The sequence below is a fragment of the Euleptes europaea genome, chromosome 20, assembly GCF_029931775.1.
Source record: "Euleptes europaea isolate rEulEur1 chromosome 20, rEulEur1.hap1, whole genome shotgun sequence".
NCBI lineage: Eukaryota > Metazoa > Chordata > Lepidosauria > Squamata > Sphaerodactylidae > Euleptes > Euleptes europaea.
Window position 1 is genome coordinate 1,434,773 of NC_079331.1, and position 26,412 is coordinate 1,461,184.

At 46.7% G+C, this 26,412-nt stretch overlaps 1 protein-coding gene across 1 annotated transcript in view; it reads left to right on the forward strand.

Moving 5' to 3' along the window:
- Positions 1 to 26,412, forward strand: part of VPS13C (vacuolar protein sorting 13 homolog C) — a 78,037-nt gene that overhangs the window by 36,122 nt on the left and 15,503 nt on the right. Inside the window, exons 36-66 of the mRNA XM_056865808.1 lie at positions 252 to 399; positions 1,291 to 1,399; positions 1,610 to 1,743; positions 2,278 to 2,434; positions 2,756 to 2,835; positions 3,400 to 3,459; positions 4,285 to 4,447; positions 5,799 to 5,915; positions 6,586 to 6,689; positions 7,746 to 7,913; positions 8,360 to 8,664; positions 9,179 to 9,323; positions 9,596 to 9,742; positions 10,658 to 10,759; positions 11,127 to 11,296; positions 12,344 to 12,582; positions 13,155 to 13,384; positions 13,677 to 13,763; positions 15,970 to 16,335; positions 16,485 to 16,574; positions 17,743 to 17,898; positions 18,398 to 18,662; positions 19,267 to 19,427; positions 19,871 to 19,992; positions 20,107 to 20,401; positions 21,922 to 22,311; positions 23,220 to 23,324; positions 24,084 to 24,248; positions 25,046 to 25,174; positions 25,661 to 25,794; positions 25,940 to 26,066. Coding sequence (XP_056721786.1) covers positions 252 to 399; positions 1,291 to 1,399; positions 1,610 to 1,743; positions 2,278 to 2,434; positions 2,756 to 2,835; positions 3,400 to 3,459; positions 4,285 to 4,447; positions 5,799 to 5,915; positions 6,586 to 6,689; positions 7,746 to 7,913; positions 8,360 to 8,664; positions 9,179 to 9,323; positions 9,596 to 9,742; positions 10,658 to 10,759; positions 11,127 to 11,296; positions 12,344 to 12,582; positions 13,155 to 13,384; positions 13,677 to 13,763; positions 15,970 to 16,335; positions 16,485 to 16,574; positions 17,743 to 17,898; positions 18,398 to 18,662; positions 19,267 to 19,427; positions 19,871 to 19,992; positions 20,107 to 20,401; positions 21,922 to 22,311; positions 23,220 to 23,324; positions 24,084 to 24,248; positions 25,046 to 25,174; positions 25,661 to 25,794; positions 25,940 to 26,066 — 5,170 coding nt within the window. The remainder of the gene's footprint in view (positions 1 to 251; positions 400 to 1,290; positions 1,400 to 1,609; positions 1,744 to 2,277; positions 2,435 to 2,755; positions 2,836 to 3,399; positions 3,460 to 4,284; positions 4,448 to 5,798; positions 5,916 to 6,585; positions 6,690 to 7,745; positions 7,914 to 8,359; positions 8,665 to 9,178; positions 9,324 to 9,595; positions 9,743 to 10,657; positions 10,760 to 11,126; positions 11,297 to 12,343; positions 12,583 to 13,154; positions 13,385 to 13,676; positions 13,764 to 15,969; positions 16,336 to 16,484; positions 16,575 to 17,742; positions 17,899 to 18,397; positions 18,663 to 19,266; positions 19,428 to 19,870; positions 19,993 to 20,106; positions 20,402 to 21,921; positions 22,312 to 23,219; positions 23,325 to 24,083; positions 24,249 to 25,045; positions 25,175 to 25,660; positions 25,795 to 25,939; positions 26,067 to 26,412) is intronic.

A 26,412-nucleotide genomic window follows, 5' to 3' on the forward strand; every position in this document is an offset into this window, starting at 1 on the left:
GTGTGTAGGAGTGGGGAAACCAATCCGGTTCACCAGATTAGCCTCCGCCGCTCATGGGGAGGAGTGGGGCATCAAACCTGGTTCTCCAGATCAGATTCTGCCGCTCCAAACCACTGCTCTTAATCACTACACCACTAGAAAAAATGTAATAAATGCTGATGAAATAAAAGTTTAAAATGTCTTTTGCGGGTCTGAGACGTGGAGCTGTGCTTTACGGTACTTTCAGGACCTCCTTTCTCCCCCCCTTCTAGGACATGCTTGCAGCCGGGCTTTTCCCAGCCTGACATCCAAATTCTGCATCCGATTAACCTGAACCTCTCGGTGAACCGCAACTTGGCTGGAACGTGGTATCACGACATACCCATGATGGAAATCAAAGGACATCTGGATCAGATGAATGTAAGTGAATTTTGATTTCAGATGTACACACTTCTATTACAGCAGATCTCTTTGTAGGATGTTAATTAAGGCTGTGATGGAGAGAAGCATGTGAAAACATTTATGTGCACAGTCTTTCCTGCAGGATTCCGCTGTGGTCTTTGGCCAACTGGTTTTAACCAGCCCTCCACCAAGTGTTCAGTTCTGTTGCATTGAGGGCCACTGTTTGGGGAACAGAGAGAAAGAAAGAGTCCTTGACTAGACACGTGCATGAGGGGATCCTGGCCTTTAGCTCATTCCATGAGTATACAAAGAATCAGCGCATATACTTTGTTAGTTGAGTCTCATAGAATCATAAAATCATAGAGTTGGGAGGGACCATCAGGGTCATTTAGTCCAACCCCCCTGCACAATGCAGGAAATTCACAACTACCTCCCCCCCCACACAACCCCCAGTGACCCCTACTCCATGCCCAGAAGATGGCCAAGATGCCCTCCCTTTCATCTTCTGCTTAAGGTCATAGAATCAGCATTGCTGACAGATGGCCATCCAGCTCTGCTTAGAAACCTCCAGAGAAGGAGAGCTCACCACCTCCCAAGGAAGCCTGTACCACTGAGGAACCGCTCTAACTCCATGCTTTTAACTGCCGCCTGTCTGGGCTTTGGACATATAAATTGCTGAATTGCTGTGGTTCTGGAGTAAGTTAGAAAAGCTTATGGCGCTTTTTGAAAAGCTTGTGACTAGGGGGAGCGTATGCAGGCGATTATGTCCTCCACCCTTCCTGGCCCAACATCAGATGGGTCGCTGGTATGGAACTGCTCTGCTGCATCACTAGTGGCTTCAACACTTCAACGAAAGCATGAGGAAATGGAGGTGGACAATATGAATTTATATGCTACTTTTTTTTTTAGATTATCCTAAGTCAAGAGGATTTGAATGTTTTGCTTAAAGTACTGACAGAAAACCTTGCTGAAGCAAACCAAAATATAAGAGAGCTGAAACCGAGGACACAAAGTGAAGGTAAAAAAGATGGTTACCTGTCTTCAAGTTGTAGCGTGTGTGTGTGTGTTCAGTTCCTCTTGTGAGCAGTTCTTAGGCTGTCCCATCCCCTTGAGGGGTGAGGACCAGTTTTAATTGATTGACCGTGAGCATAGAAACAAAAGGTGTGTGTGTGTAGAATAGTAACACTTATTTTTTCAAGTGGAGTTAACCCATCTCTGGATTTGGCAGGCAGCTTAAAAGAAACGCAGGTATCACTGGGAATCCACAAAGAGATCCCACCGGGAAGCAAATTATTGGGCGCATCAAAAGAAGCCTTACAGGAAGATATTACCAGCCTGCTGCTCAACTTTGAAATCAAAGAGGTATGACTGTAAACAGCCTAAATCTGGGGTCTTTCTGCCTTCAGGGGATGGGTAATGCAAATTTTCCGGAGCAGTAAGCGAGCAAGTGTAAGTTGAATGGGTTGGCTGTTGCCACCGGAAGGGTGAGCTCACCCTCATTTATTAACTAGATGGCTTCTGTCTTGGCTTGTGATGCTAGGTATGGAATTAGATGGCTGTTGGAAGCCGCCTTGAGCCTGACCTGGTTGGGAAAAGGCAGGGCATAAATTGAATAAAATAAATTAAAATAAATAAGGGTTCTCTTGGATGCTTCTAAGGAATTCAGATGTATCTCGTCATTCTTTTCTTGATCATTTCCCCTTGAAAGACTTTCATACTAATTGAAACCAGAGGAATCCAGTTTACTGCATGTAGTTGCCTTGGAAAAATAAAAATGTAGAGGTATACAGGCTAATATGACTGTACATAACTAATCTGTTGCAGTAAATCTTAGCATGCATTTTAATGTAACTTACAAATTACCTTGAGTATGTTTGTATGTATACACTTCCTTAGGTTGTAGTGCAATTAATGAAGCAGGTGGAAAAGAAGAGCTTCCCTTTGCATACATTAACAGTGTTGCAGCTGGGAACCGAAGGCAAAATGAAGACGCACGCCCTGTCTGCCACGGCATACCTGAAGAAAATCACCATGAAGTGCCTTGAGTTTACAGGTGAGCCATGCTTAATTTAACACTTGGTGAAACGGTGTCACGGACAGGATACAAATGATGTCTTCATGTGGCAGCATTCGTCTATAGATTCAGTTTTTCTAAATATTTACTGTGTGTCACATTTAAAAGTCGGTACTCAGGTGACTTACGATAAATAAGGTTAAATAAGGTAAAATCTTAAACAAGGGTTTGGAGAATCTAACATGCTACTCTGTTTTTGCCCATTCTGGTTGTATGGTCTCTTTCAATTGTATACCCCAATTAATATAGGGGCTCAAGTGACTTGGAGCCAGGTAAAAGTACACTGTTTTTTCTCCACAGACTCTAAAGGAGACCCACTGAATATTATCAATTCTTCAGCTGAAGCTGACGAACATCTTCTAAAAATGGAATATATAAAGGTTCAATGTTTTCCTTTGCTAAAAATCATTGTGAGGTGGGGGTCTCCAAATCATTTTGGTAGTAACAAGGCTAAGATTTTGTATTTGGTTACGTAGAATCAAAATGAAATAACGGACATTAAATAAAACGCGTGATTTGATTAAATTAAACATTAGCTTCTACCAGCAATAAGACTAATGGAAGAAACTGACTTTGACTGTTTGTACATGGGTGCCTTTATGTTTTTGTGGGTGAGCGTTTGGCCTCTTTTGCAGACTGGATATTGGTCTTTGTCATCAAATGACCACACTTTGATCTGGTTTTCTCTGAAAGCAGTTTGCGGTCTTCGCCCTGAATGTGCAAAAAACCAACACCCCCCCCAACTTTTCTTCATCCCTCCCTTCTCTCATCTATAGAATCCCCAACCACCTGTCTGGCACTTTGTGACAAAGACGGTTTGATGCTTTTCCCTCCAGTGGTGGTTGTTGGCACAGAGAATGTTCTGCTTGAGGTGGTGGGATGTATTCTGCTTAGGTTTAGCTAGGTGGGCTGAAACCATCTGAAACAATCCTTTCTTTGCGCAGGCCGACGAAGAGGGGCCACACTTTGCATCACTTTACAGAAGTACAAAGCAAGCGCTAAACGTAAGTATGAACACGTGTTGCAAAAGCAATTGTAGTCACATGTGGTACCTTGCTGATGTCGCTTTTGTAGCCAGAGTTGGTCACAGCTGCGCTGGTCCAAAATCAAAATGTAAAAGAGAAGGGGGTCTGTGACTTCCACAGATTTCACAGTGCTTCGTGAATATTTTCATTCGTTCTAACCATGGTAGATATTTCTGTGCATTAGTAGAATAGTCGGGATAGTAATAAATAAACATTCTTACCTTTTCTTTTTTTTTTGCTGGAGAATAGTCTGTCTAAAAAGATAGCCATTCACTGCAGTTTTCTATCCATTGCATTTTTATCCTGTCCTTTTTCCAGGGAGGTCGGGGCAAATTTAAATGGTTTTCCCCTCATCCATTGTATCCTCAAGACAACCCTGTGAGGATAAGAGAAAGTCTGTCCCAAGGTCACCCACCAAGCTTCCTGGCGGAGCTGGGCCTCAAACACAGGCCCCCCCAAATCCTGTTTTGATATTTTACTCCTTGAACAGTGGTGGATTGCTGCAATCTTAGCAATGGAATTACTGTATATCAGATGTACCCTTATCAAGAAATTCTGACCCAAACCAGAGGCCTTTGGGTAGCCCCTCTTCACCCGGTCAAATGTTGAGTGTTTAGATCAGATCAAGTAACTGGAGAAATGCTCTTAAGAAGAAGGGGAGGTTTTTTGGGGGGAAAGATGGAGACAAACTAAGTGCATTTTACTGAGCATAACCTAAATGCCAGGGGGTTTTTAAGTTGAAAGGTTTGAAAAGTTTCTTTCCATTTGGGATGCGCCTCTGATGTTTGTTCTTTTTCTTCTTAGGTATCCTTTTCTTCTTTGGATCTCCTCCTGCATACGGAAGCCTTGCTTTCCATCATGAATTTCATGACATACAGCGTGGCATCAAGTGGTCCCACAGCTGCCGAGAAGGGAGCTGAAGCGAAACTGCCATCAGAGGAGCCCACAGCCACCGTTGCAAAAGCAGGTATTGTGGAGCAGGAAATCTCGTGCCTTCTGATAAGATGGAGCGATAACGTGTTTGTTTCAGAGGGCAGCTGTGTTGGTCTTCAGTAGAACAGCTAGATTCAAGTCCAGTAGCAACTTAGAGACGGCAAGATTTTCAGGGTGTGAGCTTTTAAGAGTCAAGGCTCTCTTCGTCAGGCACCTACATATACAAGTGTTATATCACACTTGGCTGCTGGGAGGGAGACTGGAGGGGTAAAGCTTTGAAGGCTTGGAGTGCTGGGCAAGTCCTGTTTGCTTTCGTGCCGTGTTGAGATTGGAGCCTCAGTTGTGATGGTTGGGCAGAGGAGACCTTTGCCTAGGGGCCCCCGGGGGCTCTGGCAATGACTTGGCTGGCCGAGCAGCTGTATGCATATGAGAAGGGGGGAGGGCCAGCGGGAGAGCGAAATGTGGTTGCGAAGCGACCAACCTGGGAAGGAGAGCGCCAAGGCAGGCCGGGCCGTTGCCCAGATGGAGAAGCGAGATGAAGGATTTGTGGGGAGAAGCCGCAGGTGGGAGGGGAGTCCTCCGCTTCCAGCCCCACCTGTTAACTGTGACTGTCCCCTGAACATAAGAAAGGCCCTGCTGGATCAGACCAAGGTCCATCAAGTCCAGCAGTCTGTTCACACAGTGGCCAACTGGATCTCTTTCACTCAGCTGGGCATTCAGAGGGTTGTTTGCATTTCAGTTGTGGGGAGGAATCGCCAGTGAAAAGTGGCCGGTGGGGTAGCAAGTTGGGCATTTCTGCCCACTGCCCTCTTTGCCCTCCCTGCCAGGGCCCCTCCTCTTGCTGCGGTTGCTTGAGCTGTCAGCAGCCGTCATGGGATTGAACACACATGAAGCTGCCTTATACTGCATCAGGCCCTTGGTCCATCAAAGTCAGTATTGTCTACTCAGACCGGCAGCGGCTCTCCAGGGTCTCAGGCGGAGGTCTTTCACATCACCTACTTGCCTAGTCCCTTTAACTGGAGATGCCGGGGATTGAACCTGGGACCTTCTGCATGCCGAGCAGAGGCTCTACCACTGAGCCACAGCCCCTCCCCTGGATTGGGACCAGCCATGTTGTGTCTTTGCAAAGGAACCTCTGCCTTGCAAAGCAGTCCCTATTTTGTCACGCTTTCGTCCTCAAAATTGATTATCTTTCCCCCACGAATCGTTCCAAGCGGGTGAGAATTCGTAACAGATGGCTTCCCCACCTTTCGAGGACCAGTGAAGAAATGCTACGCAAAACTCACCACTTGGGAGGAGAAACTAACATTCCCCTCTGGAACGGTCAAGATTAGTTTGAATCATGATGCTCATGACACTGACTCACTTGCCTCGCTACCTGACAGCTCCTCCTCCTGCCACCCACGACAACGTCTGCGACTTGAAGCTCACTGCCCACCTGAATGCCTTCAAGGTTTTGGTCTGTGATCAGAAGAGTGATATCGCTGACATACGAATACAAGGTAGGAGCCTTCTGACGCTTGGAATAGCGTGAGCAATCAGTGGAATCCCCCCCCCCCCGCTCCTCCCAGCTGGGGAGCCGACCTCCTGAGGAAGAGGCTCATCTGCTGTGGCGGAGGAAGGCTGTGCTCTTCGCTTAGCAGGATATCAGGGGGCAACCTGGCAAGGAAAGTGGAGCTAACTGCTATGAAGTGGAAGCTGCCTTGATTTGGAAAAACGGGGTTTAAAAAAACAAACTCCTAAGTTATGACAGACCAATTAATAGTATCCCCAGTAGGTTGTTTTTGTCTGAGTTCCATATGCTTGTGCTAGTAATGTGGAAGCAGTCTGTGATGTTGCTTTCTTGGTATCTGGGCAAGTGCAGAGTAGCTGCTGTGGAGCTCCCTGTGGGCATCCAGCCAGCCATGGATGTCGGGCAAAACCTCTTCCTTTCACCAGTGTCAGAAAAGAGCAAAGAGTCCAGTAGCGCCTTAAAGACTAACAAAATTTCTGGCAGGGTAGGAGCTTTCGTGAGCTCACTTCTTCAGTGTTGTAGGAGGAAGTGTTTCCAGGTTAGTTGCTGGGCCAAATGACCAACGCCTCAAGGAGCAAAGGAATGCAACGTGCACCCTTAAAACAACCCTGTTCTGTCCCACTAATTCATATCCCTACCGCTTTCTTCTTGAAATTCAGGTATGGAGGCATCTGTTTCCGCCAAGACGAAGGAGACAAACGTTTTTGCCAGGCTTCAGGACATAGTTGTAACCAACGTTGATCCAAAGACCGTTCATAAAAAGGTGAATATGAGAATGGGAGTTCTGAGCGGAGAGGGGCATGCACCTCATCGATAGAACTAAGAACTAAGAGCAGGCATGTATATTTGAAGTGAGGCACCCGGCTACGCTCGTTTCTTTACGCCTGGTCGTCTTGCACCAGGGTGGAAAAGATGTGGGGGTGAATGGGGTGGGGACCGTGGGGCCAGAAAGCTCTTAGTGGCATGGGTGAAGCTGGGTGGTTGAGATGGGAAGGAAGAAGAAGAGTTGGTTTTTATGTGCCGACTTTCTCCACCACTTAAGGAAGAATCAAACCAGCTTACAATCACCTTCCTTTCCCCTTCCCACAACAGACACCCTGTGAGGTAGGTGGGGCTGAGAGTGTGTGACTAGCCCAAGGTCACCCAGCTGGCTTCATATGGAGGAGTGGGGAAATCAACCCAGTTCACCAGATTAGCCTCTGCCACTCATGTGGAGGAGTGGGGAATCAAGAGTCCACCACTCCAAACCACTGCTCTTAACTGCTACACCACACTGGGGCTGAAGAGTGAGAGATGCTAAGAACAGGAGTAGAGTAAACCGTAGAGAGCCCATTTTGCGCTTTAAATTTAGGCTTAACAGACATGTTTTAACCAAGACATCTTCCACTTGTGATCAGGAAAATGTCCACTTCAGTATTAGATTACCCTAGCTGGCTCGATTTTGCTGGACATCAACTAAGCGAGGCGTAGGTGGGCTGATACGTTCCCGAGATACTCCTGACTGCTTTCTTCCAGAAATTAAAGTGTGGCAGAGGGCCATTTGAGCATTGTATCATTGATAATGCTGTATTGCTTGTCTACTTTGTAGATGTGTTCTAGTTGTGGATGCTGGTGAGGTTCTCATTGTGCCCCGCTTGTTTCGGGACCCGCTTTTTATTTTCCATGATGTGCTTTTAGAAACTCCTCAAAGTGGTGAGCGGGGCAGTCACTATACGTGTTTGAAAAATAGCAGTTATTCTGAGCAGGCAGAATAAATTTTGTGAAAAATAAACCCTCTTGCGGTGTCCCAGATGACAGTCATCAATGTGGTTTTTTGCAGACGGTCTCCATAGTGGGAGGCGAAGTATTCCGGTTTGCTATGTCCCTTTATCCTGACGCTACCGAGGGAGAAGCTTATATGGACATGTCCAAGGTAGACGGTAACATGTCGCTGAAGGTGGGCTGCATTCAGATCGTTTACCTGCATAACTTCTTCATGTCGCTACTGGTAAGGGATGGTCTTATTTTTCTGGTGTGTTTTTCCCTGTAAAATGTGACCGGAAAAGTCCCCTGATGAAGGCTTGGTTTTCCAAATGTAACCCCTCGTCGTGCTACTTCAAACTTCTTTTGAAAACCCCTTGGATTTCCAAAAGCAGTTTCCCACTCAGCATTGTAGGGCGGGGTATGTGTTGATATTTCGGAGAGACGAGTTTAAGGCACCCTTGATCAGATGGGGCTAGTTGTTCAGTTTGTTGTATCTATCCTTGAGTGGCATACAAGAGGGGCGGGATATAAATGAATAAGGCAAGGGTGCCCCCATGGGCAGGAGAATGCTGCAGGCTCCCTGTCTGACCTAGTATGGCTGCCCTTATCTTTGCCCCCCCCCCCACTGCTTCAGTGACTGCAAACTTACTGCACTGACTGTTGCCCTGCGCAAATTATGCCTTTCCGTAGAACTTCCTAAACCACTTCCAAGCCGCCAAAGAAGCCCTGAGTACAGCCACGGCCCAAGCAGCAGAAAAGGCCGCGTCCAGCATGAAGGACTTTGCTCAGAAGAGCTTCCGCCTCTCCATGGACATCAACCTGAAGGCGCCGGTGATTATCATCCCTCAGTCTTCTGTCTCTCGCGATGTCTTGATAGCAGATCTTGGCTTAATCACAGTGAAGAATGGATTTATGCTGGTCTCCGGAGGAGGGTCTCCTCTCCCCCCAGTGATTGACAAAATGGATGTACAGCTAACCCACCTAAAGATCTCAAGGTAGGTAAAGGTAAAAGTAGTCCCCTGTGCAAGCACCGGGTCATTACTGACCCGTGAGGTGATGTCACATCCCGACGTTTACTAGGCAGACTGTGTTTACGGGGTGGTTTGCCGTTGCCTTCCCCAGTCATCTTCCCTTTACCCCCAGCAAGCTGGGTACTCATTTGACCGACCTTGGAAGGCTGAGTCGACCTCGAGCCGGCTACCTGAAACCGACTTCCGTTGGGATCGAACTCAGGTCGTAAGCAGAGCTTTTGACTGCAGTACTGCAGCTTACCACTCTGCGCCTTTTATTTACTTCATTTATACCATGTTTTTCTCCCCCATGAGGACCCAAAGTGGCTTACAGCATTCTCCTCTCCTCCATTTTGTCCTCAAAACACCCCTGTGAGGTAGGACAGGCTGAGGGAGTGTGACTGGCCCAAACTCTGAGTCAGCACGGCAGCCCTTTTATCAGACTCCCTCCCAAGTGGGATCTGTTAAATCCTATAATATTTCAACTTGTATTCTGCAGATCAGTAATAGCCAGTAGTTCTCAGCCAGACGTTGAAATGTTGCAGCCTGTAAATCTGCTGCTGTCGGTCCAGAGAAATCTCGCGGCTGCTTGGTATCCAAAAATTCCAGGGATTGCAATCAAAGGAGACTTAAAGAGTATGCAGGTAACACATCTTGCTATCGATCTGTGTTCCCAAAAGAGATAAATACAGTGCAGGAAAGCCTTTCTGTCATAACTGTTGTTCGGGGCATGATGGATGATGGGCCTAGTTTCCAAACTATTACCTTTCAGTTTCCTGCTCCCTCACAATTTGAGGAGAGCAGCAAACAACCGTGGGAAACTTCCATGTTGGTTGAGGGAGGTGGTGAAAGTGGTTCCTTTTTTGAATTTTTTAAAAAAATGAGCTTTCTGGAAATGGGCTTGGATGCTTTACAGATAGCTCTCAGTCAAGACGACCTAACTCTGCTCATGAAAATTTTGCTGGAAAATCTTGGCGAAGCTGCTGCCCATTCAAGTGCTGTGCAGGCAACCACGCCCGTGGGCCAGATGTCAAAAAAAGACAAAGTCGAGGCTGAAGAGGATGTTTGTGAAGGTATGTTATTCCCCCCCCCCCAAAAAAAGTTGAGCTAAATCTCATTATAGTTGTTAAAACATTTGGCTTTTCTCTCAGACACAGTATTTTGTTTAACCTGTTAAGAACAAAGAACAAAAGAAAGAATGGGAGAACAAGCAAATGTGGTTAAAAAGAGCATTTTCCTTGGACATTGAATTTCACAGATAACTGTGGAGGATACTGTTAATTCTACTCACAGTGTTAATATATGTTACTTACATGCATTGAAAGCGATTATTTCTATGAATGAATGATTGTAATAATACATGGTGTATTGTAATTTTGTGTCATGTGAATCTCAGTCGTGAATGTTGTTAAACTGGGAACTGTTAAGAATCTTTATGGTGAATATTATGAATAATATAGGTGTATTGGAAACCTTTGGAATATAATTTAGTGTATAGTTTGATATAGCCAGAGTTGTTTTTTGGTTTTGTGGTAACTTATTTAATGGCAACAGGTTTGACAGCTAAGTTACCAATTCAAAGGCAGGCTCTGTTCAGATACCATGAACGAATCACAGTTTTTGTTGATGCAACCAAGCCTCAAATCCTTGAGCTTATGGGGCTTCATCCTGGTTCAGAATCCTGGTTACTGGGATAAAGGGGGGGGACACCAGTTTGTTAAGGAGCTCCAATTCAGATTTGTCAGGAAACAGGGAAAGATTGAAAGCTTTCTAAACCAGGTGGTCCTGGCTTCCCATGCAAGAAACGGGAAGGAGCCTGCATGTGAGCCCAAAGGATTGTATTGCAATCAGATTGTGGTGTATTCATCACGTCTGAATGCGGCTTCTTTGGGCATTTTTCATCTTATGCCCAGTTGCCGCAGTTTCAAGGGTTTCTTTTCATTCTCAATTTTCAGATACATCCGTCGCTGCAGGACAGAGAAGTCTTAGTGAATTACAGCCTACAGAAACTGCTGCCCTTACGTTTGATTTTGACTTTGAATCACTTTCTGTTGTTCTCTACAATATTGACGACAACCAGGTCTGTGAAGCCTTGTGAGGGGAAAAAATGTTCGGCTTTTCTCCATCTCTCCCCCTCTCCCTGCTCTGCCGCAATCCCTTCAACCGAGCTCTCAGCGTCTCAGGCCTCCTGAAGCACGCTCAGTCCTCCTCAGGGAGTTTTGGGGTGTCTCTTTTGTTAGTTTATCAAGTCTTTGCCTATTAGGAGAATTTCCCCAGTTATGCAACAACCCATCGACTTTATGAATCATGATTAGTTTTAACTGTGGTCATGCAAAGAGTTGTCTTTGCTTCCTGTCTGCTTAACCAGATCGGCTGTGGATGTTTTTCGTCCTTCCAGATTCTGTGCCATCATCTTCACCTGATGGCCGTTTCCCTATATTTTGCAGAAATCCGTCCTTTCGCTCCACAATAACGCTTTGCGTCTCGGAGAACTCAGGCTGCACCTGATGAACTCAACAGGAAAAATGTTCTCTGACGGCTCGATGGATGTTAACATGACGCTGAAAAAGTGTACACTGGATGATCTCCGGGAAGGGATTCAGAAGGCGACCTCCAGGTTAGCTGTTTTCCTGTGAAATTAAAAACGTGCACTTAAAAACTATTTCAGATGCTAAAATTTTAAACGCTGGCAGCGTTGCGGGTCTATTGCCAGCTGGTCTTTGCCTTTTGTAACAAAATAATTTGAACAGCGGCAAGTGTTCCCATTTTCTTTGGACTGACATCACAGAGGTACCTGCGGATTGCACATTTTGCCGACCACTTCTTTAGAAATATCGCCAGTCTTGCAATTAAATCTGAAATCTGAGCCTATTTATAGATCCCGTCAGCTGATCTTAACCTTGACCTGTTTTGTGTAGCTTACCGTGTGTTCTCTTCCCCCCTCCCTGTCACGACTGACAGCCCTCTCCAGAGCTCCAGTTGTGTTGTAACGTAACCGAGTCAGGTCAAATAACTCAAAACCACCTTCTAAATGAAAAAGGTTTATTAAAAATTTAAAGAAAATGATTAAAATGTGAGTACAGTAATCTTAAAGACACACTGGCAAAGAAAATAACAAAGTCTTGCTGGTTATACTTACAACTCTACTACATAGCTGAAGTTCCTTACTCTTAAGCTAAGCTGGTTCAGGCCTTAGTTTCTTGCATTGCGGCATTGCTGTATCTGAGCAGAGTAATGTGCCAAAGCAGTTCAGGTGATGATGATAGTAGTAGTTAGAATAGCATAAGCATGGCTAAACTTATGGCAATCTGAATCCCAGTCAGATGACCCCTGACTTCCAATCAGGAACAGTAATTCTCTGAAACCTCTAGATGGTTCTGGCCGGTTCAAGCTGGATTGGGTTCAGGAGTGAAGAGTGAAGTCATTCCCCCCTCCCAATTTCTCACAGATGAAAACCATCTCCCAATTAGGCTGGTATGCTGGTTCGGCCTTGCACAGCCTTATCTGCTTGGCAACAGGCTGCAGGTGCACCTTGTTTCTCATGGTCTCTGCTAGGCCTCTACAATTATAACAACGGTTTTCTAAGCATTCAAAATGGAAAATAGTGATGCTAAGCAAAAGTTGACACTAAATGGCTTTTCCTGCCTTCACACTCCCCCACCAGGATGATAGATAAGAAAGATGACCAAAGCGGTAACGTTATGATTGAAATCAGCTACAAGCAAGATAAAAGCGGGAGCAGCATCGTGGCCATCCTGGACAAGCTGTACCTGTGTGCCAGCGTGGAGTTCCTACTGACCGTAGCAGAATTCTTCCTCAAGTCAATGCCGGTGGCCTCCTCGGAAGGGTCTGCCCAGATCCAGTTAAAGCACACAGCCCCCGGAAAGCCCCAGCCAGAAAAAGGTCAGCAGGGAGGTGCCCTGCATCACAAGCCCTCCCTAAACTGGCCCGATGTAATCCCAAGGCTTAGATAATAGGAACCATAAGATTGGTCACTGCCCAGTGCAGAGTTAATCATAATCCTGTTCATTTCGGTTTAAGCCTGCGTTGGGACCACGGCCAGGATGTGCTAGATGTAATCTGGAATATTAGCACGCTTGGGAGAGTACAGTGAGACTGTAAACAAAATCCGGGGGGAAAGTTTAGAAAGCAGTTTGTAATATGGAGGGAGGGGGCTGATTCGGTCTCTCCCATGCAGCGGTGCCCCATGATTTGTTGCACCATGCCATTCTAGATTCAAACTGCCCTTTTCAGGCAAAAAATGGTCTGTCTCTATTATTGGGGCAATTTCAGCTTTGGAAGTGGTAGCAAAGACCGTGGCATCTCCTGCAAGACTGTTATTTTGCGCATCTGGTCCCTAAAGCATGCTAAATCAGTGCTGTTTGTGAAAACGTTATTTTGTGCTGTTCCAGCTGATGTGTAGTTTTATTTTTTGTGGGGAATGGCTGACGAGCAAGAGCGTTAACTTTTTACAGGTGGAACTCTGTGGTCCGGCATGAAGATACGAGCGTGTATCACAGACCCAGAAATCGTGTTCGTTGCCAGCTTGACCAAAGCCGACGCTCCTGCCTTAGCAGCGTCCTTCCAGTGTAGCTTCTTTTTGTCTGCCGGCCCTCAGACTCAAGACATGTCTGCTGAAGTGAGGGCCCTCAAAGTCCTGGCTTGCCCTTTCCTCCGAAAGACGGGAGAGAAGAATGTGACAACCGTAAGCTCTTTGGCGCAACTTTACCAATGTTTACAAGTAGTTTACAAGTACTCTAGAGCTGGAGGGTGTGATTCACTGCAGCAGCCATTTAGTAGGGGCTGTCACCACCCCCTGTGAGAGTTCCAAAGGTGCCCACAGGCTCAAAAAGTTTGGGAACCCCTGCTCTAGTCGAAATCATCTTCACTTTCTTGAACAAAGCATTAGTTTTTTTACATCATTCAGCAGTATGACGACAACACTCTTTATTTAAAGAAGGGGTATTTTTACACTTTTTTTCCTTCTGTTTTCTAAGGTCCTGCAGCCATGTTCCCTGAAAGCCACAGTACATACGTCCAAAACACAGAAAGTGTCTGTGATGATAGATGAATTTATCGTCAAGGTCAGTAAACGTTTTTGAAGCATAATACTATAAGGTTTCATTTTCCCCCTCCTGTATTTCCAGAAAATTCTGTCACGTTGATTTCAAATAATCTTGTTGTAGAGTAGCGTTTTATAAATTCAATTTTTTTTTAAAGTGTATTAAACTTCCAGACCATGTGGCTGGTTGGTCAGCTGCTTTAAGACATGCCCTTTTGCCAAAGCATTGGCATACCTTGGTAGTCATAGAACCCGCCTCGACTCACTTGAGATGGTTACTCCTGGGGGGCAGCACGGCCCCTTCTGCTTCCCAGCCCCCACTGAGCTCTGTCTCGGTCCCTCTAGGTAAATATTTTTGTGAAGCGATTGATGCCCATCAGTGGGGTGAGCTTTGATGAACAAAGAGTTGATCTTTGAGAGAAGCTCAGAGAAAGGGAGTGGGCAGGGCTAAGGAGCTCACTCTGTCTGTTCTGAAGAATAGGTTTGATCCTGTTATTGGTCACCTGCATGTTCAGTAGTTGTGTTTGACTCTGAGGGTTCAGATTTGCCTAAGCTGGTGTAAAACAAATCCTGAGGAGTGACAGGCAGAAATTGGGAAGAAAAGGGCCCTTTCTCAGGTCACTGGAAGGGAATAGGCTCTGGGAAGGAGATATTCCCTGTTTGGGCTGGGAGGGAATATCTGTCATACATAAGACAGAAGCCACTACTAATGCAAGAGTAATGGACGGGGAGCCGTCAAAACGTTAGAACTCCCTGCCCAGGGAGATTCACCTGTGTTCCTCTTATTGGTGTAGTCTGCCAACGGGTGAAGATTTTTTTTTTGTTTCATTTGCCATGCACCCAATAAGAGTTATTAGCCCTCATCCCTGGTTCTGGTGTTGTATGTTTATGTGTTTTTTTTATTGAATTCTTTTATAATTTTAACATTTTTTAATTGTACCAATGTTTTATGTGCACTGCATGGAGGACCCTGGTTGGATGGAAAGGCGGCATTAAAATGTTTCAAATAAATAAACTTTTCAAGTACCAGGCCAGTCGGTAGATAACTTGATTAGCCACTGATTGTCATGTAATAAAGCCATGTAATTGTCATGTCATAAAGCGGGTCAGTGCGTTTCAGTTGACTATGCTCTTAGAATTGACCCCTTCCTGAGAAGTGGTATGTTATCTTATTCAGTTAGTCACCTACTAAGCAGGACTCAACTTATTTACTCACAAAAAGTAAGTCTTTTTATTGAATAGCTCCAATGTAATATATGTGTATATGCAGGTATTACAAAAGTCTTAAAAGCAGTAACAATGCATACAATAAAGCAAGCAAGTTCTACATACTATTCAGTTTTAAAATCCAATACTTATAATATAACAGTTAAAGAAGTCTGATTTAGTTAAAAGAATATCTGATTCACACTATCTAGAATAATAGAAATCCATACATACCCAAAGACAATCTTCTGAGACTCTCAGTCCAAAGACTTAAAGAGGTCTCAAGTTCTAGCCTTTTCCTGCCCATATTTATACTATCCAAATCACCTTCAGTGGGCTTGGGACTATTTTCTCTGATGAACTCACCTTGCACTGGTGCAGAACTTATTTTGCTGCGCATGCTCTGTAGCTTCCCTATAGACTACCATATAAGGACTTCCTCCTCTTAGCAGACTATTTTGCTGAACATGCTATTTCTTAAACAGTCAGTTTTGGGTCTTGTTATATCTCTGTTATAACTAATTTTACCGGCATTCTCATCTGAAGAACACGATAAAAATGAACCTATTCATAACTTCCTACTATCCTTTTTTCATATTTAAACCTTAAAACCCAAAATAATATCATTAGTCAGCAGTTAGCAAAATTACTGCCAAAGTACAAGGAGAGGCCAGAGAAAATCCCCAGAGTACAGGTCAAGGGAAAAAGTACTTCTGACAGTTGAATCATTCAGGGACCGAGAGTGCAAAAAGTAATTCTGTCATGAGAGTGCAACAGTAACTCTGACACATAAGTCCTTGGCAAAGAATATCCAGGCTTGTTCACTTTTAAAATGAAAGTCAAGCCTCTGCAGGGTTTTTATGAGAAGCTGGGGTTTTCATTGAATAATTCTGCACATGTACAACACTAATACAGCAGTTCATATGTCCTAATATGTCAAAATCTGTAACAGCGAGCTATAAACTGTGGAATTGTGTTTTGCATTTACACAGGAGCTAATCCCAGTTTGGTTTCTCTTGAAGGTTTCACCAATCATTCTCAATACCGTCATAACCATCATGACTGCCATGAAACCAAAGCCGAAGGAGGAGGAATCCAGAGGGGCGGCTTGCAGCGCAGCAAACCTTTGGGACACGAGGTCTATCGACCAATGCCACTCGTGGTTTCTCGGCGTTGACGTAGCCACTGAAGCGACCGAATCATACCGAGGAAGCGAGCAGGTTGTGAAAGCAGAGAACTTTGACTTTCAGGTGAAGTCCGTCCAGGTCACCTTGGAGTGTGGCTTGGGGCATCGTACCATTCCACTGCTGTTAGTGGAGTCCTCTGTGGCAGGAAGGGCGAGGAACTGGTCTTCCGTTATGACCGCCCGAGCTGACGTGACGTTGGAGGTGCGTACGCAAGAGAACTCACCCAAAAGGGTTGCGGGCAAATCTTTGTCAGCTCTGGGTTGCACAGTTCTTGGGTCAGGGGTGATGGCTCGAAAATCACTCTTAATCTCTATGGATTCCAACTCCTGCATTTTAATATTGCATCCCAGGTCCACTACTACAATGAAACGTACGCTGTTTGGGAGCCCCTTATCGAGCGGGTCGAAAGGGGAAGCCGACAATGGAACTTAAAGTTAAAAGTAAGCCGATATTACGTAACGGGTGCACCCATCCGACCACTACAGTTTTGTCACCAGCAGAGGAGAAGCACCAAACCTGGGATCTGTCCAGGGCCAGTATTGTCTACTCTGACTGGCAGAAGCTCTCCAGGGTCTCAGGCAGAGGGAGGTCTTTCACATCACCTACTAAAACAATAATGCCGGGGATTGAACCTGGGACCGTCTGCCTGCAAAGCAGATGTTCTGCCATTGAGCTCCTGGCCCCTGTTTCTACGAATGACAGTAGTTGCTTATAGCAGGTATCCCTTTGTAACCATACAGGCTCTGTTCAGATGAGCAAGAGAGTCTTGGGTACTTGCACCCTCTCTTTCGTGCACACGGAGCCGAGATTAAAAGGCTTGGAAAGTTTTTGCTGTGAAGTCCAAATGGAGGCACTCCAACAAACTGTGGTTTTGCTTCTCACCAACTGAGGCCAGCTGCCCAGGAACCAGCTGCCTGGCAGGACCCAGCAGCAAGACTCCCCTGGTGGAGCAGGGTGGGACCAGGGGGCAGAAAGGGGCAGGCAGGATCGCCTCTGGCCCAGGGCAGCCTTTGCTGTTTGGCCCAGGGAAGCTCAGAGGGTGTGGAGGCAGCCGGCGAGCCTGGGGGGCAGAGCAAGGGCTCTCTGTGCCCAGGTGTTTTGAGCCAGGGCAGAGAAGGGGCAAAGCTTAACCAAAGGGCCAGGTGTGAAGCTGGGGCTATAAAAGGTGAGGAAGGGGAAATGGGAGGAAGCTGGCAGGAGAAGGAGGAGGAGGGCGGCAGCATCGTGGCTCTTCTCCTATGTAATGCAGGGTAACCCTGAGGTGGGTGAAGTGAACCACCCCTTCAGGGGTCTGGATCGATCAATAAAGCAACCTGCAGGGGGAAACAGTGACTGGGCTCATAATCTCAAGACCCCCCTGGACTCCAGGTCTAACATCCCCCTGCCCCCAGAGGGCACCACACCAGCAAACAGGGATTCTCAGGCAGGATTCATTCCTGCTGCGGAATCCTGGGCTGTGGAAACCTTTCATCTAAAGTTAAAAAAAACAAAAAAACTTAAGCCTGGATGCTCATAACCGGAGCTGGGATCTGAAGAGGGCCGAGAAGTCGAACGAAGAGCATAACAACCCCCCACCGTGCTTTAACAGCCTGTTGCTCTTCCTTTCAGATGAAGACGAACCCAGCACAAGATAAGAGTCTGTTGCCAGGGGACGACTTTATTGTTATTCCAGAACCACAGACTTCCATCAGCATCTCTTCCAAGGACATTATGGACATCACTTTGTCCAAGTGCTGCCTGGCTGTCTTGAACAATCTAGCCAAGGTAAGTGGAGAAAAAACCAACCCCCCCCAAACAACAAATCTCCCTTGTGACGGATCCTTTTCATGTGGCTTTTCCATCAACCCAGGGAGCAGATGAGGAGTTGAAAGTGTTTCTGTAACAACCACTGATTATTTTGTGTTATGAGCTGAATGTAGGAAGTTGGCAAGTCTCAATGCTGGGCCTGGCAGTGGCTCTCCGGGTTCCCAGGCAGAGAAGAGGTTCCCCAGCACCTGCTATCCAGGATCCCTTTGCGTGGAGATGCCAGCGATTAAATCTGCCAACGTCTGCCTGCCAAGCAGGTTGTCTGCCACTAAGCTCCTGTCCTCATTTAAGAAGCTCCTCCTCTTCCCTTCAGAATCTTCAAAAGCCAGAGTGCTTTGAAACTAAAAAAGGCTTTATCTGCTGACAGCCCTGATAAGACTTTCAAGTAACCTCAAAACATTTGTACGCCCACTGCAATGGCATACGCCTAATGAGAATGTTCTTTGCTTTGTTCTAGGGGTTTTCGGAAGGAACGGCTTCCACGTACGACTACTCTTTAAAAGACAGGGCGCCTTTCACCTTGAAAAACGCCTTGGGCATCCCCCTCCAAGTCCACACAAACAGAAATCTCCAGGTTGTCGGATCAGCTTCGAGCAAAGATATTTATGATGTCGGAGTCGGTCAGAAGTTGGAATTGGAATACGCTGCCCTGGAGCCCCAGCACAGGGGGAAACTGTCGGTCTTCTCTCGCCAGGAGAGCTCCACGTTCACTTTGGCCCTCTGTAAGACACTAGGGAGCCACAATTGTGAGGGAAAGCTGGGTGTGCGTTGGAGAGGAACCAAAGCATACCCAGTGGAATGAGGAGTATTCCTCAGCTGTGTGTTTTCTCTGCTGTTCACATTTCCAGAAATTCCCATGCTCAACATAATTCAGTTTCAGTTGTGAATCTCCATAGATTAATTTGCATTGCTGTTGTGACCGCCGTTCCGCCCAGATGATTCCTAAGCTAATATGAATAAAATACTTATGCTGTTTTCATTTGGACCTGCCGGCGAAGCACTAAATACATTTTAACGGAACCTTTGAGTTCCTGCAGATTCCCCCCCCCCAATGCTAATAATGCTAATTATAAAGAAGGAATTGATTTTTTGGAAAAAAATTATCGCTTCCTCCCTTTTAAATTGGAGCTGATACGGGCGTTAAGAACAAGCAGAGTCCAGTCCTCCTACAAGGGTGATGCTTTTTCTTTTTGCTGTCAAGTTGTAGCTGACTTCTGGTGACCCCTGGTGGGGTTTTCAAGGCAAGCCTGACTGCAAGCATGCCCTTCCTTTAAAAAGTGAGGAAGATGGGGACTGATTTTGTAACTTGTTTTTGTTGTTGAGCAGTACCCCAGGGATACACAGAGGTGGCAAATATCCCCGTCACAAAACCAGGGCGAAGGCTGCACAACGTCAGAAACCCTTTCCTCGACCATTCCAACTCTGTGCTGGTACAGATAGACGCAGCGGAAGGAAACAAAGTTGTGACGATACGCTCCCCTCTGCAGGTACACTGCTGCCTTTCTCGTGTGTGTGTATATGTGCACCTAAGACATGAGATTGTCCCAAAGCACGTATTGACTCGCAGGGAGACCCTCCTCCACCTGCAGCCCCCAGTGCCACATCCCACTCAGTTACCAGGGGACAGGAGCTGTCAGGGGTAACGTTTCCAGGGCCGCCGAGGACAGGAAGGGGGAGAGCCGTGTTGAACTAGCAGAGTTGTGCTCACACTGCTTTGTGTGCAGTCAGCGTGCATGAGCAGACACTGGGTGAAATGGAAGTTCTGTGGGTGGTGAACCATTCACACATGCGTGTACGCCACTGTTTGATTCCATGGGCCACGTTTGGCAACCATATGCCTCTATGAACACATACACACGCTGTGTATTGCTTGTTGCTTTTTCATGTTAAAATTCATTGTGGGTATTTTATTCCCCTCCCCCACTTTCAGATTAAGAACCATTTCTGTGTCCCATTTATCATTTACAAATTGGTTCAGAACGTTAAGCAGTTGGAACCCATTGGTGTATCCAAGCCAGATGAGGAATTCCATGTCCCATTAGATTCATACAGGTAAAACCAGCATTTGTTCTGATTTCTAAGTAGGTTTTTTTTTGGTAAAAAAAATCCCTTTTTAAATCTGTGAAAGCCTAAGGGGTACCTTCCCTTTCCTGTCCTTGGATTCAGGTGTCATCTGTTCGTACAGCCAGCTGGGATCTTAAAAGGCCAGTATACGCCATCCACCACCTACATAGCGTGGAGAGAAGAACTCCACAGGAGCAGCGAGGTCAAATGCACGCTGCAGTGCCCATCGACCGAAAGCAGCTTCCTGCCTTTAATCCTGAACACGGCTGCCGTGCCCGATGAGCTGACCTTCATCGCGACCCACGGGGAGAAGTGGGATCCGGCCTACATCATCCATCTGTATCCAACAGTCACCATTCGGAATCTTCTCCCCTACTCGATATGCTATCTGCTCGAGGTACGGTGCTGAACGACTGGCTGTAGCTTTTGGAGGCCGTGAAGGATTCTCGTTCTCGCCTACATTTCGAGTTTGCCCCTGTTTCTATAAAACTTTGCATCTAGCTGTTTTATGTTGGAAGCTGTAGTCCTAATTTCGGCTTCCCATCTTAGCGGTTTAAAATTTTCATCAAGTCTGTTATGCGTGTAGCATGAACGGCCGTATCGCTTCCACTCATTAGTTGGATATCTTACGCTGTTGATAGTTAAATGGTGGAACTCCCTGTCCCAGGATGTGGTGATGGCTGCCGACTTGGAAGGCTTTAAGGGGGGAGTGGAAATGTTCATGGAGGAGAGGGCTATCTATGGCTACTAGTAAAAATGGATACTAATTATGACGCACACCTATTCTCTCTAGTTCAGAGGAGCATGCCTATTATATTAGGTTCTGTGGAACGCAGGCAGGATAAATGCTGCTGCAGTCAAAGTCTTGTTTGTGGGCTTCCCAGAGTCACCTGGCTGGCCACTGTGTGAACAGACGGCTGGACTTGATGGGCCTGGGTCTGATCCAGCAGGGCTTTTCTTATGTTCTTATGATAACTTGGTGAGATTACTAGCATGCTTTTAAAAGTTTCTTTTCCTGCACCACCAAGGGTGAAGCTGGCCCCGCTGCAGTTAACAGGGTGGCTCGTGGGGAGTAGAGTGGCTACAAGGCATTAGGAACGCAGAATAGACACACGAGGACATAAAACATCGGCTAAGGCCATTTATTGTACTGCTGAGATGGTTCTGCACTTAACCGGCACATTTCTGGGATTGTGTGCCTAGCGTTCTAAACTGAGTTCTAAACTGTCCTGTGGGGAGCGGTTAGGACACTTAGGGCTGTTTAGCTTGGAAAGAAGGCGGCTGAGGAGACATGATAGACATCTATAAAATTATTCATGGTTTGGAGAGAGTGGACAGGGAGAAGTTTTTCTCCCTCTCCCATAATACTAGAAAACGGGGTCATCTGCTGAAGCTGGAGGGCGAGAGATTCAAAGCATATAAAAGGAAGTATTTTTTCACACAACGCATAGTTAAATTTTGGAACTCCCTGCCCCAGGATGTGGTGTTGGAGGGCTTTAAGAGGGGAGTGGACATATTCATGGAGGAGAGGGGTATTCGTGGCTATTAGTTAGAATGGATACTAGTCATGCTGCATACCTATTCTCTCTAGTATCAGAGGAGCATGCCTATTTTGGGTGCGGTGGAACACAGGCAGGATGGTGTTGCTGCAGTCGTCTTGTTTGTGGGCTTCCTAGAGGCACCTGGTTGGCCACTGTGTGAACAGACTGCTGGACTTGATGGGCCTTGGTCTGATCCAGCAGGACCTTTCTTATGTTCTTATGAGTTTGGCAAATGTTATGATTTAATCTGCGGCAAGTTTGGTTCAGTTGCAGGGCTTGTGCTTTTTTCCTTTTGGCCAGTTTTCAGTATTCAGTCCTTCCTCGAATTAGTTTTCAATATTTAAGCTTCCTCCACCTTTTCCGTGGTTGGTTCTAGAGGACAGCGGAGGCCCGCGAGCTGCCCGAAGGGAGCACAGCTGACATTCTTCACTCACGATTCAGTGGCGAAATACTGGAGCTGGTCCTGGTGAAATACCAGGGCAAAGACTGGAACGGCCATCTCCGGCTCAAGGAAGGGCTGCCGGAGTTCTTTCCCGTGTGCTTCACTCCGAACTCTGCGGACGCAGCCACGGTGGACGTCCACGTCCACATCAGGAAAGTGGGCTGCCGAGTGGTCCTGTCCTTGTTCAGCCCTTACTGGATCATCAACAAAACGTCCCGCGTCCTCCAGTATCGGGCCGAAGACGTCCACGTGAAGCACCCGGCAGAGTACAGGGACATCATCTTGTTCTCCTTCAAGAAGAAAAACATTTTCAGTAAAAATAAGGTATGGCTCTCCCCATTCACATGAACTGACCTGTAGGAATGAATTGCGCGACCCCTTTCACAGTTAGCATCGCCAAGGAAAACACATTCAGGTTGCACAAGAAGCTTTGAAGGGAAGAGGTCATAGAATTGTAGAATCATAGAGTTGGAAGGGACTACCAGGGTAATCTAGTCCAACCCCCTGCACAATGCAGGAAATTCACAACTACCTCCCCCCACACACACACCCAGCAACCCCTACTCCATGGACAGAAGATGGCCAAGATGCTGTCCCTCTCATTATCTGCCCAAGGTCATAGAATCAGCACTGCTGCAGATGGCCATCTAACATCTGCTGAAAAACCTCCAGGGAAGGAGAGCTCACTACCTCCCGAGGAAGCCTGTTCCACTGAGGAACTGATCTAATTCTCAGGAAGTTCTTCCTAATGTCTAGATGGAAACTCTTTTGATTTAATTTCAACCCGTTGGTTCTGGTCCGACCTTCCGGGGCAACAGAAAACAACTCGGCACCCCCCTCTATATGACAGCCCTTCCAGTACTTGAAGATGGTTATGTTTGCTTGGAAGTGTTTTGTGCAACTTGGCCATGTGTCATTGTTGAGGGAAACCTGTGCACCACCTGCAGTCCTCAGGCAGCCATCTGTTGGCTTCCCCACCACTTAGGGTTGCCCTTCTGGCATCGACCAGAGGCAGAGCCTTCTCCACCGTGGCTCCGGCTCTGTGGAACAGGCTTCCTGAAAAGGGGAGGGGGCTTTCCTGGAGAAGCACAAAAACATCCCTGCTTTCACTAGGGGTTGGACAGTGGTGCGTAAGCATCACAGTGCCTGTAAAGTGATGTGAAGTAAACCTTTATCATCAATGCATGAAGTTTGTTCTCTCTCTGTTTTTTCTTCCCCCCTTCATGCTGTAGATCCAGTTAAGCATCTCCACCAGCACGTGGTCCAGTGGGTTCTCTCTAGATACAGTGGGAAGTTATGGCTGCGTGAAGTGCCCCGCCAACGCTATGGATTTTCTGGTAATCTCTGTATTTATGCTTTCTGCTTGCACTAGCTTCTGCCATTTGCAAAACACCAGCAGCCACAAAAACCACCAAACGTTTCTCCATTTTGCTGTGGAGGGTTGGCCTTTGCCCTTTTCAGTTCTGAAATCCTTGAGCTCTGTGTTTCAGTTTAGCACACCACTACACTGACTGTGTGTGTGTGTGTGCGCGTGCGCGCTTAAGTGAGTGTACATGCCCAGGGTGTGCAGTAGAAGAAGAGTTGGTTTTTTATATGTCGACTTTCTCGACCACTTAAGGAAGACTCAAACGGGCTTACAATCACCTTCCCTTCCCATCCTCTCACAGACACCCTGTGAGGTAGGTGGGGCTGAGAGAGCTCGAAGAGAGCTGTGACTAGCCTAAGGTCACCCAGCTGGCTTCATGTGGAGGAGCGGGGAAACCAGCCCTGTTCTCCAGATCAGAGTCCGCTGCTCATGTGAAAGAGTGGGGAATCAAACCCAGTTCTCCAGATCAGAGTCCACCGCTCCAAACCACCGCTCTTAACCACTACACCACGCTGGCTCTCTGAGTTAGTAGCAAAGCATGTGAGCAGGTTCCAGTGCTGGTGTTCTCGTTTGAATGATCGAGTGGAATGGATTATTCCGTCTTTGGAAAACAGAGTCATGCTTGTTTCTCCCACCCCTCTGGAATCAGAAATGCAGGGCAGTAGTCATCCCGCAGACAAAGGTGTGTTGGAGGAATGGGCTTTTGACTGTGTCGCCTTTACTTCCGCAGGTCGGCGTTAGCATCAAAATGAGCAGTTTCAACCTGACCAGGATAGTGACTTTGACTCCCTTCTTCACCGTCGCCAACAAGTCTTCCTTCGAACTGGAAGTAGGAGAAGTGTCTGCCGATGGATCGCTGCCTACGAATAAATGGACGTATTTCTCAACTTCAGAGGTGACCTTTTTTCTTTTCAAAGCTGTTTTTGTCCGTTCTTAAGCATTTCGTTTTTAATCCATAAGCAAAAGCCTTTAGACTTTTAATGTGCGTGGGGACCAAGGAAAATTGCAGCATATCGGTAAATTGATAGATAGTACCTGTCCATTTTCTGTCCATTTTCTGTTCCGTCTCATCTGGTGCTCTCTGATGTTACATGCAGACGCTAAATAATTCCTGCCCCCAATGTGTTTGTGAACCATAGTGTGAGTTGTGAAGTCCCAGGGTAGCATGGATACTTGCGTGAAAACTACACAAATATTGATTCCTTAAGAAAATGTTTTAAATAAGAAATGGCAGTATGACGCACACCTCCCATAATACTAGAACACGGGGTCATCTACTGAAGCTGGAGGGTGAGAGATTCAAAACAGATAAAAGGAAGTATTTTTTCACACAACACATAGTTAAATTGTGGAACTCCCTGCCCCAAAATGTGGTGATGGCTGCCAACTTGGAAGGCTTTAAGAGGGGAGTGGACATGTTCATGGAGGAGAGGGGTATTCATGGCTACTAGTCATGATGCCTACCTATTCTCTCTAGGATCAGAGGAGCATGCCTATTCCATTAGGTGCTGTGGAACACAGGCAGGGTGGTGCTGCTGAAGTCGTCTTGTTTGGGGGCTTCCTAGCGGTACCTGGTTGGCCACTGTGTGAACAGACTGCTGGACTTAATGGGCCTCGTTCTGATCCAGCAGGGCTTTTCTTATGTTCTTATCTTATCCAATTCAAGTGGAAACTGTTCTTCTTGCCTGCTAGTGTCTTCCATTTTGGCCAGAAAACTTGTCTGGCAAGCTGTGCGTCAGGGTGATCGGCTGCCAGTGTGTTTCCAAGCCCTTCTTCTACAACAGGCAGGACAACGGGACTTTGCTGAGCCTGGAAGAACTGGTGAGGCATTGCTGCTTATTATTAGCTGTAAAGGGGAAAAAAGTACTCAAGGGGATATCGCAGGTCCTCTGCATGTCTGCTGTATTTGCTTCTGCGCTAGTACTCCTTCTATTTGCTCCAGTGAACCTCCAGCACAGGCCCCACTGAAAGAACCGAGCTTGGCTTTTTGACCAGCAGCAGCTTCTAGTGGCTCATTCTGGTTGTGAGCTGCTCTCCTCAAGGGCTGCAACTGTTTGTGGGGTTATTTACAAAATTTATATATCCTGCCTTTCTGTCCCCACAAGGGCCACCAAGGCAGCTGTCAAATTAAAACGTACATAATAACATCACAATTTAAAACCAACCCCCCTCGTTTAAACCAGGGGTCCCCATTGTGGTGCCTGCGGGTACCATGGTGCCCACCAATTGGCCGATTGGTGGCACAACAAAGCTGGAATAAGCTTCCGGGACATCTCTCTTCTTCTACATTTCTCTTCTTCCCAACAGAACACCGGCCTTCTGGTCAATGTGAACGTGGCAGATCATTCGATAGTTATTAACTTCTCCGACTACCACGAGGGAGATGCTCCGGCTCTGATCATCAACCACACGCCCTGGGTAACCCTCACCTACAAGCAAAGGTACGTGAGAGTCTGCTTTTCACCCAAGGGGGAAAGGGGCTTTGCTGTTGCACTCGGCTTAGCGCATGCCTCGCTGGCCCTGTGGCTCTGTGCCCCAGTATTCACTGGAGTTTGCGGGTTTCCCCCCCACCCCACCCCCGTGCAGTGGGTTAGAGGAAGAGATGCAACTCAGGCCACGGGAAGTGAAGCTTTTTGCCTGGGCCGATCCCACTGGGACTAGAAAACTAACCTGGAAATATGCTCACAACGTTGGTGAAGACGACCTTCTTAAGGTATTGTGCTAAAAGGAAACCTTTTTTATTTTTTTTAAAGCCAGCATGGTGTAGTGGTTTGGAGCAGTGGACTCTGATCTGGAGAACCAGGTTTGATTCCCCACTCCTGCACGTGAAGCCAGCTGGGTGACCTTTGGCTAGTCACAGTTCTGTTAGAGCTCTCTCAGCCCCACCTACCTCACAGGGTGTCTGTTGTGGGGAGGGGAAGGGAAGGTGATTGTAAGCCAGTTTGATTCCTCCTTAAGTTATAGAGAAAGTCGGCATATAAAAACCAACTCTTCTTCTTGAGAAACTATTTGCACAGACATGAGTAATATTTCCCAAGTTAGAATGGAGTTGTGTGTCA